The sequence below is a fragment of the Lacerta agilis genome, chromosome 9 (genome assembly GCF_009819535.1).
Source record: "Lacerta agilis isolate rLacAgi1 chromosome 9, rLacAgi1.pri, whole genome shotgun sequence".
Taxonomy (NCBI): Eukaryota; Metazoa; Chordata; class Lepidosauria; order Squamata; family Lacertidae; genus Lacerta; species Lacerta agilis.
In genome coordinates this window covers 64,499,959-64,518,257 of record NC_046320.1, presented here as the reverse complement: position 1 = coordinate 64,518,257, position 18,299 = coordinate 64,499,959, and the positions used below count along the sequence as shown (strand labels likewise).

At 41.5% G+C, this 18,299-nt stretch overlaps 1 protein-coding gene across 1 annotated transcript; it reads right to left on the bottom strand.

Annotated features, from left to right (window-relative positions):
* Positions 1 to 1,199: 1,199 nt before the first annotated feature.
* Positions 1,200 to 18,166, bottom strand: RUFY3 (RUN and FYVE domain containing 3). The gene is made up of 13 exons (XM_033160881.1): positions 18,018 to 18,166; positions 16,838 to 16,903; positions 16,661 to 16,730; positions 15,466 to 15,558; positions 14,895 to 14,981; positions 14,382 to 14,549; positions 13,223 to 13,320; positions 8,834 to 8,953; positions 6,800 to 6,923; positions 4,121 to 4,200; positions 3,132 to 3,159; positions 2,218 to 2,292; positions 1,200 to 1,659 (listed from the first exon to the last, which is right to left on the bottom strand). Exons 1-13 carry the CDS (start codon positions 18,056 to 18,058, stop codon positions 1,516 to 1,518), a joined length of 1,194 nt encoding a protein of 397 aa, XP_033016772.1. The 5' UTR covers positions 18,059 to 18,166; the 3' UTR covers positions 1,200 to 1,515.
* Between the last annotated feature and the right edge of the window lie 133 nt (positions 18,167 to 18,299).

Below are 18,299 nucleotides of genomic sequence, written 5' to 3'. Positions count from 1 at the left end.
TGGAGGCTAAACTATTACATTTCAGCGGCTCTACTCTTGATTAAAGAATAACTAATTGTAGTGTTCTAGCTGGAACTTCAGATCACTCATAACTTAAAAGCCACGTACCCTTCTAGTCCATATACCGTATCATAAAATAAGCCATGTAAAACTTCAGTATGTTTATAGTAAAGATTGTCTGCACAGAACAAAACATGGCAAACAAAACGTACAGTAGTTTTGTACGGATTCAAATACATTGTGCAGTTTTGATTTAATTTCCAGTACAAGTAGGGGTCTTCACACAACATACTTCGTGGTCTACAGTTCAAGAAAGAGCAGCCACCACTGTAAGGGTTAACCTCTGCTGCTGAGTAATCTTTTCATATCAAGGTATACTCTATATCACACTGACAGGTTTTCAACAATCCATCGTTTTATGGATAGACAGCAGTATTGCGATATACGCCTTCTTAAACTTGTATTTACATAAATAGGTAGTACTGCCCACATAGTCCTATTGTGTCAAATCACATCTACAGCTTGAATAAGCAGCTTTGCAAAAAATTTGTCAAGTCATTTACAATCTGTTGCTGTCCTTGTGGGTATTCTGCAAAAATATAGACACCCAAGTTGAGAGGCCACCAGAGATGATCTGTGAGTTTTTGTGCAGTGTCAAAATAAGTTTTGTACACAGTACATTCTCTTTCAAATATTTTGGTTACATATAATGCATTCTTTTAAGCAGCAGCATGTATAAAGCACAACCCTAAAGAAAACAGAAGCTCAGGCAAAAAATAAACTTATTTGTGGTATTTTCGTCTTTGGCCAGACAATCAGTTGTAGTTTGTTTTTACACATCACCTAATTTAGTGCCGCAGACTTGTGGAGCTTATTCAACTGCTCTAGAGGGTTTTGTAATTCAGAGCGAGGGCTCAAATTGCAGATCGCACAGGTCCGCTGGCAAGGCAGAGTACATTCGCATTGCCCTCTCTTAGGAAATCGGACTGAGAGTGGCTCAGTGTCCTTGCCCTAGGCTGAAAATAAAGGATAAAAGTGGCTTAGGCAAGACACATGCCTAGTTTGCATAGCAAGCACTAGAGAAGTAAAAAGAGTGCCATGGTAGGAAGAGTCCTGTTTATCCTTACGGGCACCCATGCTCGGGTTTTACTGCTACCCCCCAGGGAGCAGTGTCTAGGTATACCTCCACCAATATCTTCTGTGTCTTCAAAAACTAAACATCTCAACATTTATAGAACCTGCTTCTAATGCTTGTTCATCTCTTAAGCATCTGTAGCACTAGTGCATGTCAGAATCTGGGTAGAACTCAGGAGTTGTTCACCCAGGTCTTTTAAATGTTTAAAAGGGCTGATGGGTCAATTCATAGCCCCCACCCCAACACGTACTCTGATTCTGCAAAAGCAGACAAAGGTGTTCTTTTGAATAATTCTCCAAGATGTTGCAGCGTTCAGAAGCTTTCATCTGGTAGAAATAAGCTGCCTTTGACAGGACCACTGCCTATCACCGTTGGGAGTCCTACGAAGGGCTTGCCGAATATTGCTGCATCAAATGCTTGTGGCACAGGTTACAGACCCGCTCTGGGTAAATGCTGGAAGGAAGGGGCAGTTCATTTGCTGAACAGTCTTCGCAGAACACTCCGCCACAGTTCTTGCAGGTGTTCTGAAGAGGGAAGAAACACAAATTGAAGTTAAAACCAGCATTACATTTCCTCCTCAAGGGGGCAGGAGGAGAGAATCTTAAGGTGCCTTGTGTTTGTTTCAAGTTAAGAAGAGTTTGGATTTGATATCCCGCTTTATCACTACCCGAAGGAGTCTCAAAGCGGCTAACATTCTCCTTTTTCCCTTTCTCCCCCACAACAAACACTCTGTGAGGTGAGTGGGGCTGAGAGACTTCAGAGAAGTGTGACTAGCCCAAGGTCACCCAGCAGCTGCATGTGGAGGAGCGGAGACGCGAACCCGGTTCCCCAGATAACGAGTCTACCACTCTTAACCACTACACCGCACTGGCTCTCAGTGTGTGTTAATAGCTTGTCCTGTCCTGGCTCAGATTGGGGAGTTATTTCCTCTCATTGTTGCACACACAACCCCCATAAAGCAGGTCACGAGAGTGGTCAAAAAGTTTGCGTATGTTATTCCTACAAAAGGCTGTCAAGTACACTACCAGGGCAGAATATAGTTTCCCCAAGTTAAGCAGGTGAGCCACTCTGTTTAATTTTACCTTTTGTTTGCTCTGTGTACTTTCTTCTTGACATAGCTGGCACAACTCTAATTTGCCAGGTCCAAGGGGCTGCTCCTAAATAATTGAAAAACGTGTTATCATTTAAACATACAGTTAGGCTTTTTTTTGCTAGCCTTTTGATGTCCCGTGTGAATGTTTTGCTTACAATTTGCTGAAGCCCTCCCACTCGGACTTAAATCTCAGATGAGCTGAGTAGGCTCCAGACTCACTGCTTTCCCTTCTGGGTTTGTGCACTTTGAACACTGAAGCAGAACTCATTTGAATTTACCATTTTATAGTAATACTTGTATAGTACTCTGAAGTGGTCAGAGCACTTCATGCACATTGGTTAGTTGTGTAATCCTTATCAACAATCCTATAAAGTAAGTCAGTATTATCCCCCATGTTAAAATACATAGAATTCAGACTCAGTCCCTTTAAGCTGGCAATTCCCAGACTACTTACTACAAAACTATTCAGTACTACTCTGGGTGGCTGGGGCAACCCAGTCAGATGGGTGGGCTACAAATATAAGCTTGGGCATCAAGGCCAAAAGTTGCAACAACAGGAATTTTGCATGGACTGGAGTTTCTTCATTAATTTTATGGTTATCAAAATAATTTTCTAACACCGCTTCTGTTCTCGTTGGAGGATACATGCTTGTAGGCAGGCAGGTGTCCAGAAAAAAACATTTTAACATAGCGCTTAATGCTCAAAATATTTATACACAATATTTGGAAATTTACAAAAACAGATGGAAGCCTTCAAATCTGTAAGCCAACGTTCTAAAACTAACTTCTTGATTTTTGACAAATATGTCAAAGACAAAATTAGATGTCAGCATCGCAAAACCATATTTTTTCCACAAATTAAAGGCTCTCGGCTAGTATTCCAAAATAAGATAGATGACTTACATGCTCCTCTTGCAAGATAGGAGGTGCCCTGGAAGAGAAATAAGACATTAACTTTGAATGTTATTTCATCCACATCTTAACTAACGCAAGCTGGCTATTAAGTTTGTTCTGATTTGTCATAATAGTAATGTCATATTCATAATATTTAGATGCTCCAAGCGTAAAGTAGGGTTGGTTGTCCCTGCCCCATACCAAGCTTTTGTCAAGGTAGAATACAATCCCCACGGGTTTTTACCAGCCCACCATGCAATGAACTCTCAAAATCCAAACACAGCCCTCAAGCTACTTAGTAAGCATCTGATTAGATTTACAAGAGAGCTCTGCTTGTCCACATCTTGGACCCAGAAACTAAGATGTGCTTTCTACAGTTGTCAAAACTAAGACACATAAACCACGTTGATGAGCACATCTACATGAAAGTTGCTTGTTTCACACTTCAGCACAAGCAAATAGTTCAAATAACACTTCCCTAGAAGAGCCACCACAATGTGTGGAGTTTTGTATTATATACCCCTCTGACATCTATGCTACCTGAACAGACTCCACAATTTTCCCAAGCTTCTGTTTGGCCAGTAAAAACCACTGCAATGGCCAAGCAATTTGGAGGGAATCTGGGCCTCCAATGCCCTGCAAAATGTCTCTGCAAATACTTCATTTGAAAGCAACTGTAAGCTCACAGCAAAGCTCACTCTCCAGATGTGCCACCTTCAACATAACTTATCATGGGATGTTAACTATCCTCCCTAGAGTACTTCCCATAGCTGGAACACATGCTAAAATGTGTGCAAATATGGTATTACTGAAAAATGTCTGGATCACAATTGTCTAAATTCAGCCACTGTTTGCAAGGATGTCCCGCACAAACATCAGATATGTGAGAGTCTACAGAAATCAAACGAGAAGCCATATTATTAGCTGCAAAACTGGCCACTGAATCATAACCACCAACACCTGTATGATCAAAGAGAATATGAATATATGGTCCATACTTGCTTGGAAGAACTGTCTGCCCCTCTTTTATTGGTGTTCTCCACTGCGACTCTCCTTCCAGGAGTTTGCTTCCTGCATCCTGTCAGAACAAACAGATACTGAAGGATCAAAGAAGAACACAGAAGAAATAACATCTGCAGTGTCCATCCACCCCCACCCCCACAATAGCTGTTAGTTTCCTGAATGGCCAGAATCCACAAACCTTTGGCCACCATGAAGCTACCTACCACTACTAGAAGAACTAGAGATCACTTAACAATAATCGTGGTAACAGAAATTGTCGTGTGTGTGTGTGTGTCACTCTGGGAACATTTGAAGAAGCATGTGATTATCCATCATTTCCTCACTTGATTTAATGTGCTGGTACTAACCTTTAAAGCCCTGAATGATTTCAGACCAGTTTATTTGAAGGATCACTTGCACACTTATTTAAAATGGGCAACATCCAACATTCCTCTCCTCTTTGCTGTGACTCCCCTAAATCAGTTTCAGGGGGTCCCCCAACCATCTTGGCAGATTATTGGCTCCCAGTGCGTTTCCGAGCACAATTCAAAGTGTTGGTGCTGACTTTTAAAGTCCTAAACACCCTCGGCCCAGTATACCTGAAGGAGCGTCTCCACCCCCATCATTCTGCCAGGACACAGGTCCAACGCCCTCGGAGGGCCTTCTGGTGATTCCCTCACTTCGAGAGGCAAAGCTACAGGGAACCAGGCAGAGGGCCTTCTCGGTAGTGGCGCCCTCCCTGTGGAACGCCCTCCCATCTCATGTCAAAGAGATAAACAACTACCTTACATTCAGAAGACATCCGAAGGCAGCCCTGTTCAGGGAAGTTTTTAATGTGTGATATTTTCATGTATTTTAATCTCTGTTGGAAGCCGCCCAGAGTGGCTGGGGAAACCCAGCCAGATGGGCGGGGTACAAATAATAAATTATTATTATTAGTATCCATTCAGCTGCCAGACTATTACCTAATATCTATGCCTTTCTGAAAAAAGTCCTCCCAAGAAGATGAATAATGATAACTTAAAATTACAATAAAATCTCCTATTTAAATCTCTCTCTTTTTAAAGTAAACAGTAGTGTTTTTAAATATGATTCAGGCAGTACACCCCACCCTCCTTCCACAGCATATCAAATAAACTACATCAATTAAAAGGAGGGAGTTTCACAAAATAAAGGCCATTAATGAGCAGGCTCTGTCCTCTAGTTCTCACGAATTGAACTGATCTTGATTTATTTAAAATTTTCGGAAATTCACAGAACAGCTTATATTAAAATTTCTGTAAGCAGTGCAGAGTCTTAAAAGCAGGGGCGTGCACAACAATTGTACACCCACATATGGTACCTCTCTCCCTTTTTTGTTGTAGGCGCAAATGCAGAAAAGCAGCAGCTACTCATATGCATGCAACAAAACAGGCACCTCCAATCGTCACACATGAGGATCGATGGACGATTTGCAGGCTGCTTTTACCTACACGCAATTTGCACGTGCACAGGGGAATTTTATCGGCAGCAGTTCAGGGGCTCAAGCTCCAGGTCACCTGCCCCTTTCCCCCGTCTGCTTTTTTTAACTTTAAAAAAAAACCACATTACTTCCCACGGTGCTAGTGAGACCCTAGCCACTCACCATCTTAATCAGCCAGAAGTGAGGCATTAAACGTTGCAGGTCCCATGCTGTGGGACACTTTTCCGGCACCCTCACTTTTGACTTAAAGACATCTCTCGAAGTAGTTGTTTAAAATATTCTTGAGCAGCCGGTAATGGTAATTATTTTTCTTTACTGCTTTTAATATTCCTTTAATGTTTCTGTATTGCTGTACACCACCCTGATTCTTTTAATTATTAAGGGCGGTATATAAAGAACTTATAAATAAACAAGTAAGTATACTCAAAGACCTAAATTTACATTTATACCTACAAACTAGCTAATGCACGTTTGTGCTCTGGGTCTGTGCCCTTTTAAATAACCTAGCAATGTCCATGCAGGAAATTCACCAGCTTTGAATTACCCCTGAAGCCGTTACAAATACAGGTGAAACTCGAAAAATTAGAATATCGTGGAAAAGTTCACTTCTTTCAGTAATTCAACTTAAAAGGTGAAACTAATATATGAGATAGACTCATGACATGCAAAGTGAGATATGTCAAGCCTTAATTTGTTATACCAATTGTGATGATTATGGCGTACAGCTGATGAGAACCCCAAATTAACCATTTCAACTTTGGGGTTTTCATCAGCTGTGCACCATAATCATCACAATTATAACAAGCAAAGGCTTGACACATCTCGCTTTGCATATCATGAGTCTATCTCATATATTAAACTCCAGCAGCTAATGAAAACAATTGCTTACATAAATTGACTTTTCCACGATATTCTAATTTTTCGAGTTTCACCTGTACTTTAGCTTCACTGTGACCAACAGGAAACACAAACCTCAACAACAGCAGCAACAATAAAATAAGAGGAATCCTAACAGGTTAAAAAATAAATGAAAAATCCTTCCAGTAACACCTTAGAGACCAACTAAGTTTGTTCTTGGTGTGAAAGTTCCAAAAGCTCATACCAAGAACAAACTTAGTTTGGCAGACCAACACGGCTACCTACCTGTAAGGTTAAAAAGAGTAACTGAATTAAAGCTACAGTTAAGCACCAAGAAGCAGAAGAAGAACATTACTGTTTTAAATCCAGCTTTCGGGAATCCTTTGCTTTGGCTGTGAAAGCTTCTGTTCTCTTGAATCCCAGGGTGGAAATGTGACCATCGCTCTCGCTCCCGTTTCAATTCCAGTTCCAGCTGGCCCCTGAAGTAGCAGCATGGAGAAGAAGAAGAAGAAGAAGAAGAGTTTGGATTTGATATCCCGCTTTTCACTACCCGAAGGAGTCTCAAAGCGGCTAACATTCTCCTTCCCCTTCCTCCCCCACAACAAACACTCTGTGAGGTGAGTGGGGCTGAGAGACTTCAAAGAAGTGTGACTAGCCCAAGGTCACCCAGCAGCTGCATGTGGGGGAGTGGAGACGCGAACCCGGTTCCCCAGATTACGAGTCTACCACTCTTAACCACTACACCACACTGGCTCTCAAAATTGTGTTAAGGACAAGGTGTAGTTTACTGACCCAATTTAAAAAGGCCACTGAAAGAAGGAAAGTATTCCTATTTTTTATGCTCCAGATTGAGAATTTAAAAAACGACCCCTCTGAAGAAAACGGTATCGCATCCGAGTCACACCCTTGGCCCATCCCAATGCCAAACTTTGTAATCTCTCCCCTCCCTCAGGCGTGTAAGTGGCTAGTCTCGCTGGGTACAGCTAAGCAGTGTGGCATCAGATTTGCACGCAAAGGGTCCCAGATTCAATCCCCAGCATCTCCAGGTGGGGCTGGAAATGGCTCCTGCCTGAAGCGCTAGACAGCCACTGGAGCGTAGCTGTCAACTTTTCCCATTTTTTAAGGGAAATTCCCTTATTCCGAATAGGATTCCTCGCAAGAAAAGGGGAAAGTTGACAGCTATGCACTGGAGACAATGCTAAGTCAGGTGGCCCAATGGTCTGACTCGGTATAAGACAATTTCCTATGTTCCTGCATTGACCAATTTCATTTCATTTTTAAATTGCCAGAGCACATAGAATCATAGAGTTGGAAAGGATCCGGGGGTCATCTGGTCCAATCCCCTGCAATGCAGGAATCTCAACTAATGCATCCATGACAGAATACATCATTATGTACTCAGTGTGAACACAGAAAGACATGGGTTAAACCAGAGGCACGTGAGCCACGATTCACCACTGCACACAGGAACAGTGCGCATCAACGACACTTCCCCTGCGTGGAGACTTGCAGGTTCTATGCACAGCTTACGATTTCTCATGTCTCCTGCATGAGCAGGTAGAGGATCAATATTAGCTGTGCACGAGTATCACGAAGTCCAATAATATAAGGCGTGGTGAATGAGTATGCCCGTTTGTGTGAGCATTGTTTAATACATTCACTTGTGATTCTTCTAAAGTGGCCCATAGATTTGCACACATGGATGACAATCCAGGCAGATCTCTAGGCACACAGCACACAGGCCGCTGCTGAAGATGGAGGAAACAACTCTTAAAAGCCATATATGCTGCTTTCTAGAGTTTTCCACCTACAGTTGTACCTTGGCTCCCGAATGCCTTGGGAGTCGAACATTCCAGCTCCCAAACGATCAAAAACTTCAAACTTTTTTTGGAAGCTGAATGTCTGGCGTGGTTTCCACTATTGTTTCCGGCATGCCTACGCAATTGGGAACCAATTGGAAGCTGTGCCTTGGTTTCTGAACCTTTCGGAAGTCGAACAGACTTCCGGAACGGATTCTGTTTGACTTCTGAGGTACATCTCTACTGTCTTACATTGGCTGACTACACTAATGGGAAGAAGCTCTTCTTCAGCCTTAAGCTTAGAGATAGCTCAGTTGGCAGAGCATGAGACTCTTAATCTCAGGGTTGTGGGTTTGAGCCCCACGTTGGGCAAAAGATTCCTGCATTGTAAGGGTGGGACGAAATGATCCTAGTGGTCCCTTCCAACTCTACAGCTCTATGATTCTACTAAAAGATGTATATGGACTTACACAAACAAGAATTTAAGAGTTTGGAAATTTCAAAATGATATGCAGCACATGCAGAATGTTCCAACCAAGCTGGAAAAAAGCTGCTCGATAAAAACACACAAATAAATCAGTTCTGTTCACCGCTGTTTGGTGAGCTGTTCCACCTCCACCTGAAGGCTGTTGATCTTATCCCCAAACTCCTGCTTGAAGAGCCGATTGTCTTCCTCCAGGGACTGACGCTCCCTCTCTGCCTGTTGCAATCTGGATTTGAGCCACATGAACTTGTGATAAAAAACAAAAGCCATGGTGGGGAGGAAGACTGAGGTTAAACAATAAATTAAAGAAAAAACTGAGCCCAATGAAAGATGAGAGGAAACGTATGGGAACAGGAAGTGAGAGGGGAAACCAAAAGAAATCTAAAGAAAATCAAAATGGAGGTGAACCAGGCAGAAGAAACTTCTATTTTCAATTTTTTTTTATTCTAGAACTACAGTTTACAGTCATTAGATGATAAACAAAACATCACTTTTATCCATAGTCAAAGCAAATTTCAATTACACGGTATTTGTAAGTCATTTCTTTTAAATTTACGTTACATTGCAGCTTTATACAAGTAATTGGAACTTGCATCATGGGTTACCTACTATATTAAGAAATTAGTGCATTTGTCTGGTCTCTTCCACAACTGTTACATCAGGTTAAACACACACGGATCCAGAGTGGATACAAAGTCGTGGACAACTATTTAGGCTTCCCAACCTACTTGAGGCATCACTGCAATGGGGGGGGGGGCAGGGAGAGAAATGCACTTTCACAACAGAGAGGCTGATTTCAGACGGCATGTTTTCGCCAGCTATGTGGCATATACTCAGCACAGTGGCCTAACTGTAGGGTGGACAAATAGAGGCAGTCACTCAGCAAAAAATCTGGAGCTCTCACATACGCCAGTCCACCTCTGAAATACCATCTTGAAACAGAATCAAATGTGAATTAATCAGGCATATGGCACAGTCCTCCATTTACCAGCTCGGGATGCTGATGGGGCATCACTTCCTTGAAAGCATCCCACTGTCACAACCTCTTAACTTATGGAAAGTATGAAGAACTGTATCATGTGCCCAGTTGGACATCCTGGCCCTTTCTTGGTGAGTGGCTGGCAGAAGCACAGCCATTCAAGCCAACGGTGTGGAGAAGAGAAGGACAAAGGGGACTGGCTCATTAGCAAATCACCGTCAAGATCAATCAGCAAAATAACATTTTCTCTTGCTTAACCAGAACAAAGTCAACCAGACCATTCTCTGAAGGGCTAAGATGGCGACAGCTTCCGCTTCCAACCATTGTTCTAAGGGAGCATCCTCGGTTCTCACTCAAACTAAGGCATCCTACGGCCAACTAGCAGGAACCAGGTATGACTCTGAAGCATGACTTCAAAGGACATTTTAAACAGAAGGAATCATGGGCTGGAATTCGGAAGCTGTGTATTTGTTCCCTTGTCCTCTATAAGCATGATAATCATAGTGTAGCCTATGTTAAGCCAGCCAAGTGTCTTCTGGTCATGTGAAAGCTAAATCCTAACTATAAGAGGGGTGTGGCATTGTAATAATCCTAGCCACCAAATTGGATATTTTAATGAAACATGTTTACTTCAGGATGGAATTTAAACTGGTGCCTAAATAGACATTGCTCCAAATTGACTGGGTACAATTACAAACATGCCACACCAAAGTGTAATTCTTAAGGGTTCTTACTTTAAAGGAAAAGAGCAAAACATCTGCTGCTCTGCCAGTTTTACAAGGAATACAAGAGTAAGATTCAGCCCCCCTAGATTCTAAAATCAGCCAATTATTCCCCTCCCACATCTTTTAAAAAGTCAATTTCCCCCATTTTGCTTGAACACAAAACAGGAGATTTCCATGGGAGGGAACTGAAAAAAGAACAACAGACTATTTAAAACTAAAAAACTAATTTGGACAGCTGGACGAGTATTGATAATGACTCTCTACACACTAAAGGCTGTTTAGGGACTAGCGCAGTGAACTCTTGCAGTCATGAGAAAGACCCCTAATTTAATCCCAAAACAAAAAAATTAAGTTATTTTGAGTTCCAGCAAGGTGTTTTCCTATGCCTTCTAGGTTTTAGTCGGTCTTTCGGTAAGTCCCCTGTTTGAACCAAACACTTAGAATCAAAAGTTAACAAGATCAAAAGGCAACTTTAAGCAATAACGATCTAGTTATCATATGCTGTAGCTACTCTTGAGTCAATGACTGACCAGCAGCAAAACACTACCAGTCCATTCATCCTCTAAACAAGGTAAGAACCATAATGAACTGTTCTGCAAAATACATTATTCCATCTTTCCCGAAAAGAGAAGAGAAGATAACACACACCTATTATAAGAGTCCTTCTAGAAAAGAGAACCACTGTTTATTTTTTAGGGAAATGAAGGCAGAGGTAGAAGGCAATGCAGAAACAAAAAGGGCTTTCCATTTTAAAATATAGCTAGTGACTAGGCTTTGCATCCATGTCACTTAATGGGGTGGGTGGGTTGAATGAATATGTCTTTCTCTAATGCAAAAGGGTTGGCATTCACGCACTGTCTTAGTGCATCCTTGCACTGCAAAATATTCTGGTTACAGTTCATCACAATTTTGGTTTGCATTATTTGTTTTGCATTATTACTGCCCTCCTCTGGATATTTCCTTACGTCCATGTACAGTGGATTATATCAAAATAATGGGATTGTGAGATCATCGGAATGGACAGGTGGGAAAAGACACCAAACAAGACAATTGTATCTAAATGCAATTGAGAGAGGGTGAAAAGAGCAAATCCAAGCAGAAACACATTTTGTTCTGCTATAAAGCAAAACAGTGTCATCTCGCCCCATTTCAGCTGGGGTGGTTGGATGCACAATATTTGGGAACTGGTGCATCCCTTGAGTTGTGTGCTAAGCACACTGTGCATATCAGACCCATTTTCCGTCTACATAAATTTGTGATAAATGCACAGGTGGGGGGGGGGAACGTGCAGTGCAGACAAGCCTTTGGTAAACAAGGACTAGGCCCTTATAATGGAAAGTTCTTCCGACGTGAGCTTGTCCTGGTCTTGAGATCAAATGGGACAGAAAAGCTAAATGTCCATGGCTTGCAGCAGGCACCCAACTGCTTTAGCTTCCATGTGTGTATGTTCTTCATACACTTCACAACAGGGTAACAGAGGGAACTACCTCAGCTTCCTGCGAATCTGAGAATTTTCAGGGGAAAGCTTCACACTTTTCCAATATCCTGTCAAGAGTAAAAAGCTTGTGCTGTATACACTTGGTATCAGTTATATGTACAGACCCACAAATCTGTTTTTACTTATCATTTCATGGAGTAGGTTCTGGTCAAATCATTTGTAGTTTAGTAAAAGTTTAAGCAACAAATAACTAAGGGAAGGAAGATTATAGGCTACCTTTTCTATTTCCAAACAAAACCAGATGCTTAAAAAAAGAAAGAAAAATAAATCCACCAAATTCCAAGTCAACTTTAGGTGACAACATTTAAGTCTGACATCTAAATTCTCAATCTCTGTTTGCTTTCCCCTCATAACTGAGCTGAGATGTCAAGAGTTGTGAGGCGACCAGCTGCAAAAAAATGCCTAATGGGGCTTCTGAATCAGTTTGTTTGCTGCACTATTTAAGGTTTTTGCCTGTTTCACCAAATCCTTTTCACTATATGATGATAAGAGATGATAAGGGGAAAATGGAGGGAGAGAAGAGGAGGAAATTGACAGTAGAAGAAAACACCAGTTAATTCAACAGGTATCTGACAATATGTTACAATGTCAATGCTTTTCTTGAAAATACAAACAACAACTATGTATGTGTTAAGAAACCGGTCTTGATTTCCATTCAGTAACAGCAGCGGATATAGCAAGATATTTCAGTACAGCTACATCTGGTGCATTTGCAAGGTCCAGCGTTTAAACAGCAGCAGCTACACCCTGGTTTGGGGTGGCCCTTCCAAACAAATTCTTTGGTCTCATCAAGACCTCCTCAATTTTGGCAGAAGCAGTAAAAAGAAAAGGGGGAGGGGTGAAAGTAGGCGTGGTTTAAACCTCTCTGCCAAGTCCAGCAGCCCGATGGGAATGCGAATCACCCCGTCCCCAGTCATCAGATGAATCATTTGAAGAAGGAAAAGCTTTGTATCTTGTGTATGTATGTGTGTGAGAGAGAAACAGTGAATGTTTGTGTGATGTGGCCATACCCATGACTGCCATGCAGTCCTCACTAGGCCAAATTCCTTTTTCCAGGTTACGTATTGGATAATCAGCCCACTTTACCTAACTTCTCACTATAGGCAAAGGTGACGGAGGAAATGACTTGTGTCTGCTTCTTCAGGGTACTGCTTTGTAGTGCACCATGTTGAAAATGCTTAACCTGCATTTTCAAATATCCTAAAAATACGTACAGTAAGAGTATCTTAAAAAAAACCAACAACAACTGAAGGCCAACTTTTGTTTTGCTTACTAAGCAAGTTTCAATCTTACCTTTGTTCGAGCTGTTTAATGGTAGCAGCCATCTGATTTGTCTTCTCCTCCAAGCGGCTGTTTAGTTCACTCTTTTGTTTCACTCCCAGGTCAGAACTCTAGAAAGGCACAAAGTCACAACACCAGCCTTATTTATTTATTTATGCAGCTGTCACCTGCATCTTGCTGTTGACTGAGTATTGTTGATTATTGCTTAAGTACGAAACTGAGAGAAAAATGCATAAACGCTGAATAGCTGCAGTTTTAAAATGAAGACCTGGAAAGCCCAGAGGACAAAAAAAGGGAGACACGAGTTCAAATCCTATTTCAAGCATAGGCTGAGTGCATGGTCTTGGCCACAGTGCCTCACTACAGAATTGGAATTGCAATGACCAGCTTCACAAAGCGGTGCTGAAGTGGCCTACATTATTGCAAATACACAATGAACATTAGAAGTATCGTATACAGCTAAAACCAGTACGTAAAATTTGAGGGCTTTAAGATTCTCAACACAAGGTTAACTTCGAGGCTTTTGATCTTATATATGTAAAGCTTGTTCAAGACTAAATGGTATCACTGTAACTATGATGAACCAAATAGGGAGAAGCAGCAGGCCCTGAATTCAAATGCTGAGTTATAAGCACTCCATGTGAAACACTGAACCATGGCAGGGAAAAATTAGCAAGAGAGACGGGGGGGGGGTTAAGAAACAGACAGACAGAGACAGACAGACAGACAGAGGAAAGAGCGCAAATCCCCCAGCCCTTTCCCAACCTCTTACTCAGATGTAGGGTGTAGCTGTTGTGATATCTGCTCCAGCCCAGATAGTTCCATGTGGAGAAATTGTAAAAGGCACAGTGCAGTTCAGAAATTATGTTAAGTGTCCTTTCACAGAGAAACACTTAAATGACCCTACAGAGCAGGGCCCAAGATGACTGCTGTCCTACACTACAGCAGTTTCTTTCGTATGCCTACAATGCCGCAAGAGTTCAGGGGAGGTAATAACATTTAACCATGCAAGCCAAGTAAGGTTGAGAATGCCGAGGGGCCTCTTCTTGAACTTCAGGCTGACAAAGCATTTGAACCTTGGTGTCTCATATCCAAACCCTGCATATTTTCCACCATAAAGCTAAGAGGAGTGAGTCATTACCTAACAGCCAACGTGGTCTTGCTTGCTTACCTGCAGCTTGAAGGAAAGTTCGAGTTTTAGGGCCCTGAGATCATCAAGCTGCTGCCTGAGTGCCACCAGTGCATCTTGCTTCTCGCAGACATCTTTTTCCAGCATCTTCATGGCCAGTTCCATCTCTTGTCTCATTCCAATCTGCACCTCAAGCTCTTTTTCCACATCCTAAATCACACACACATACATACATATATATATATGGAATCTGGAATGTGAAAAATCTACCCACATTGTCCATTCCTCCAGCACAGAAAATGAAAGGTGAATTTTCTATTCAAATCCAGAAGAGCAGCAGTGCTAGTTTAGCACACTGAATGCTACTGAATTTATTGTGAGATGAGCCTGTGTAGGCTCCGCCCTACTTTTATCAAAATGATGTTTCTCACATCTGATTAAGTAGAATACAGCTTACAATGAATGCTACTTCTCCATTAATATGGGAAAATGTCAGCAAGAGATCCAGGGCTTGTAATAGTCTCTTAGACCTGAGCATTGAGCTGTGCCACTTACCAGCCGCAGCTGTGTTTCTTCCTTTAAGTGTTTCCGTGCTTCACTAAGGGCATGTCCATCTGCAGTTCTGTCCTGCTTGGGTACCTGCTGTAAAATCAGAAATGCAATGGGGTTTTGTTGCTGTGTTTTTGGAACTCAACAAATATCACAATGATTAAACGATGTCACTTCTGATTTTTCTCTTTTGGCTAAGTTCATGCAAAAACATCATCTTTGTTAATTTATCTGTGCAGATACTAGGATATCTAAGGCCACACAAATTATTTAAACATCAGTGTATGCTCGCGTACATTCAGATCTTAATGCATGCAAGCAAATGACAGCACGAGGATCCTTCTGCAACCCCAGATTCTCCAAGGGGAGCTCTAAAATTTGGCACGTCAATACACATACGGGACAGATCACAATATAACAAAAGCAGAGAGCGGGAGAAATAAGGTACTTTGCAGTAAAATGCATTCAGGTCCTAGAAAAAATAAGTTGCACTACAGGCAACTCCATGGCAGCAGCACGGGGGACGTGAACAACCTGCAGTTGCTAGACACACACAAACACACTCTCACACACTGACCTTTCTGTTGGATTCCAAAATATACGAACTTTCTTCTTTGACTCGCTCCATGTCTTCCTGCAGTGTTATTATTCTGTTGTTAGCAACAGCAAGCTGTGTGTGTCAATGAGAACAATGCAACGAGTTAAAAAAACAAAGCACTTTTTGTGACTTATACAGATGCTTTCTTGGTCAAGAGTTAAAATGAACTTGGACTAGGGCAACTGCGGAACTCCTATTGCTGCATGCCAAGAAAAATCATGAGAAATCTTACGTATACAAAAGTTGGCCTAGAAGATAGCTGTGATGGGTTGCTCAAGAAAGGTGTAGCAACCTCTGGTCCTGACAGTTCTTCATGGCCTCAAACCAAGACCAAAGAAGAATCAAAGCTACCCAGGCTTTCATGCTCCCTAAACCTGTGCTGGACTCCATGATCAGGCCTTTTGGACCACTCTGCCCACAACTTCGTATTCCTGCTTCCTCTAACCTACCATTCCATGTTCATGATTCCTATCTTTACCAACATATGCCTTTCTTGGGGTAGGTGTCTGCCAAGTTTTGTAGCAAAATAGTCCTTTACCTGACATCTCCAGGCCATAATGTTATTTGTTTGGTTTGTATCACTTATGAGTAAAATGTTTGAGAATTACTTCTGAGTAAATACAAATAGGATTGGGCTTTTAGCTGGTCAGCCATCCTGCATTAACTTGCTAAAATATGCATACAATTTGCATACACACAGAAGTTCTGAAGGAAAATGCCTGCTTTTGTTTTTACAGGGTTCCATATCTGCCTTGGGACACGGGTGGCTGAACCACTGAGCCTAGGGCTTGCCAATTGGAGGTTCGTCGGTTTGTGAGCTCCCGTTGCTCGGTCCCAGCTCCTGCCAACCTAGCAGTTCGAAAGCATGTCAAAGTGCAAGTAGATAAATAGGTACCGCTCCAGCAGGAAGGTAAACGGCATTTCCGTACACTGCTCTGATTTCGCCAGAAGTGGCTTACTCATGCTGGCCACGTGACCTGGAAAAACTGTCTGTGGACAAACGTCGGCTGCCTCGGTCAGTAAAGCAAGATGATGAGCGCTGCAACCCCAGAGTCGTTCACGACTGGCCTTAACTGTCAGGGGTCCTTTACCTTTACCTTTTTTAATTCAATGCCTGAAACATATTTCCCTCCCAAATATGCACAAAAAGCACATTTCTTTGATTTCTACCTACCTCCTCAGTAAGTTTAGTATTGGATTTTTCTAAAGCATCAACTTTCGCCTGCAGATTATTGACTGTGGCACTGTGAAATTAAGAGACCTGCAGTAATTATACTGAAATGTAAGAACTCAACATTTAACAAACCAAGTATTTTACAGCTCATAGTTATATAGGAAAACTACACATTACCTTAAATGTCTGTTCAGCTCTTCCACATAATTTTTCTGATCCAGAATTGCAGTAATTTGACCATCTCTGGAATTGGGACACAATTAATATTAAGCAATAGCAGCTCAACATTATTATCAAATACATATGAAGCAGATGGGGAGGTGTGGGACTCGTTCTATTGTTGTTGTACTTATGAAAAAAAAAGACTGAAAGCAACTGTAGTTTAGCAGATATTATAACCCCATTCCATGACAATCAGACAAACTGGACTTAATTCCAAGATTATTCCAAACTATGATTAGAGAAGCTTAAGTAGAGTTTGGTATGATATCTGAATGGCCAAACAATGGCTTATAACCAGGTAGCAAACCAGAATTTAAAAACCTGGTTTGAAATGTGTTTGCAAACCAAGGTTTCTCTTAGCTATTGTTTGGTATGATGTCTCAATTAACAAGCCTACGATCATCATTCATCATCCAGCATTCAAAATCCAGAGAGTGCTGTACCACAAGGACAGAAGTGAATTCGTCAAGCTGAGTGCTGAGAAAACTCAAAAGCTGACAAGTAGCTCCAAACCATGGTTTGCATGTTGTAAGTTTAGAAGCTCAAACAAGACTTGAGTTGAACCACTGAAAGCAAAACCTTGATTTCCAAGTATGTATAAGTGAGACTGATGAAAACATGACAAAAGCAAAAGATAATTTATTTAAAAAAACTAAACAATAAAGTAACAGGAGTGGTAACCAATGGGGACATTAATTTAATAACTGTGCTAGTATTTCTGTCAATACCTTCTCATACAGTATCTTGCATCTGTGTAAGTTAAGTCACAGCTGCTGTATTAAATTTCTTTAACAGAAAAGAATAAAGGCACACGTGTTTTCAGCCTCCATTTCTGTACTTCAGAGCTGAATATTTTGGCATTCAGATCACTTTAGTACAGCCTATTTCAGGAAAGAAGTAAACCCTCAAGGCTTCAATATTAACACTAATATTAGCAGATCCCACCCCAAAACAGTTTTGAATTTATATACTGATTACAATGTCTCCCAAAAGGTTAATGAGATTGTGTTAAGCCTGTAATTGAATGCTGGGGCTATTATTCGGAGGGAAAGTACAAAGCAGCCTAATTGTTTTCAAACTAATATATAGTTTCACAGAACATTCTGAAGCACTAGTCCAGAGAAAGATTACCTACCCCTCACTTCCCTTGCTGCTGTTCCCATCCTTTAAGTACATTGAAAAATCGATAACTCCAACCTACAAGAGAAGTCAGCAATGCTTCAGGTCAAAACACAACTATATTTCTTCTTGCATGAAAAATTGAGTGCCTTATTATTATTACATGGGCAATCAGGTAGATGAGCCAGATTTGCATGCTCTGATCTTCCTATTTTCTACTTTTTCAGCAGCAGCTCTCACATCACCAATGGTCTTTTAAACACTGTTTGAAATGAAACATATGGGGAACCCCAGTGAA

What these genes read in the sequence shown, in the direction of transcription:
- RUFY3 (XM_033160881.1), bottom strand. Translation starts at nt 18,058, where the DNA reads ATGTACTTAAAGGATGGGAACAGCAGCAAGGGAAGTGAGGG. An exon ending in ATTAAACAGCTCGAACAAAG is followed by an intron (nt 8,954 to 13,222) that starts GTAAGATTGAAA and finishes GCTCAAATCCAG; the next exon opens with ATTGCAACAGGCAGAGAGGG. An exon ending in CTATCTTGCAAGAGGAGCAT is followed by an intron (nt 2,293 to 3,131) that starts GTAAGTCATCTA and finishes TCAATTATTTAG; the next exon opens with GAGCAGCCCCTTGGACCTGG.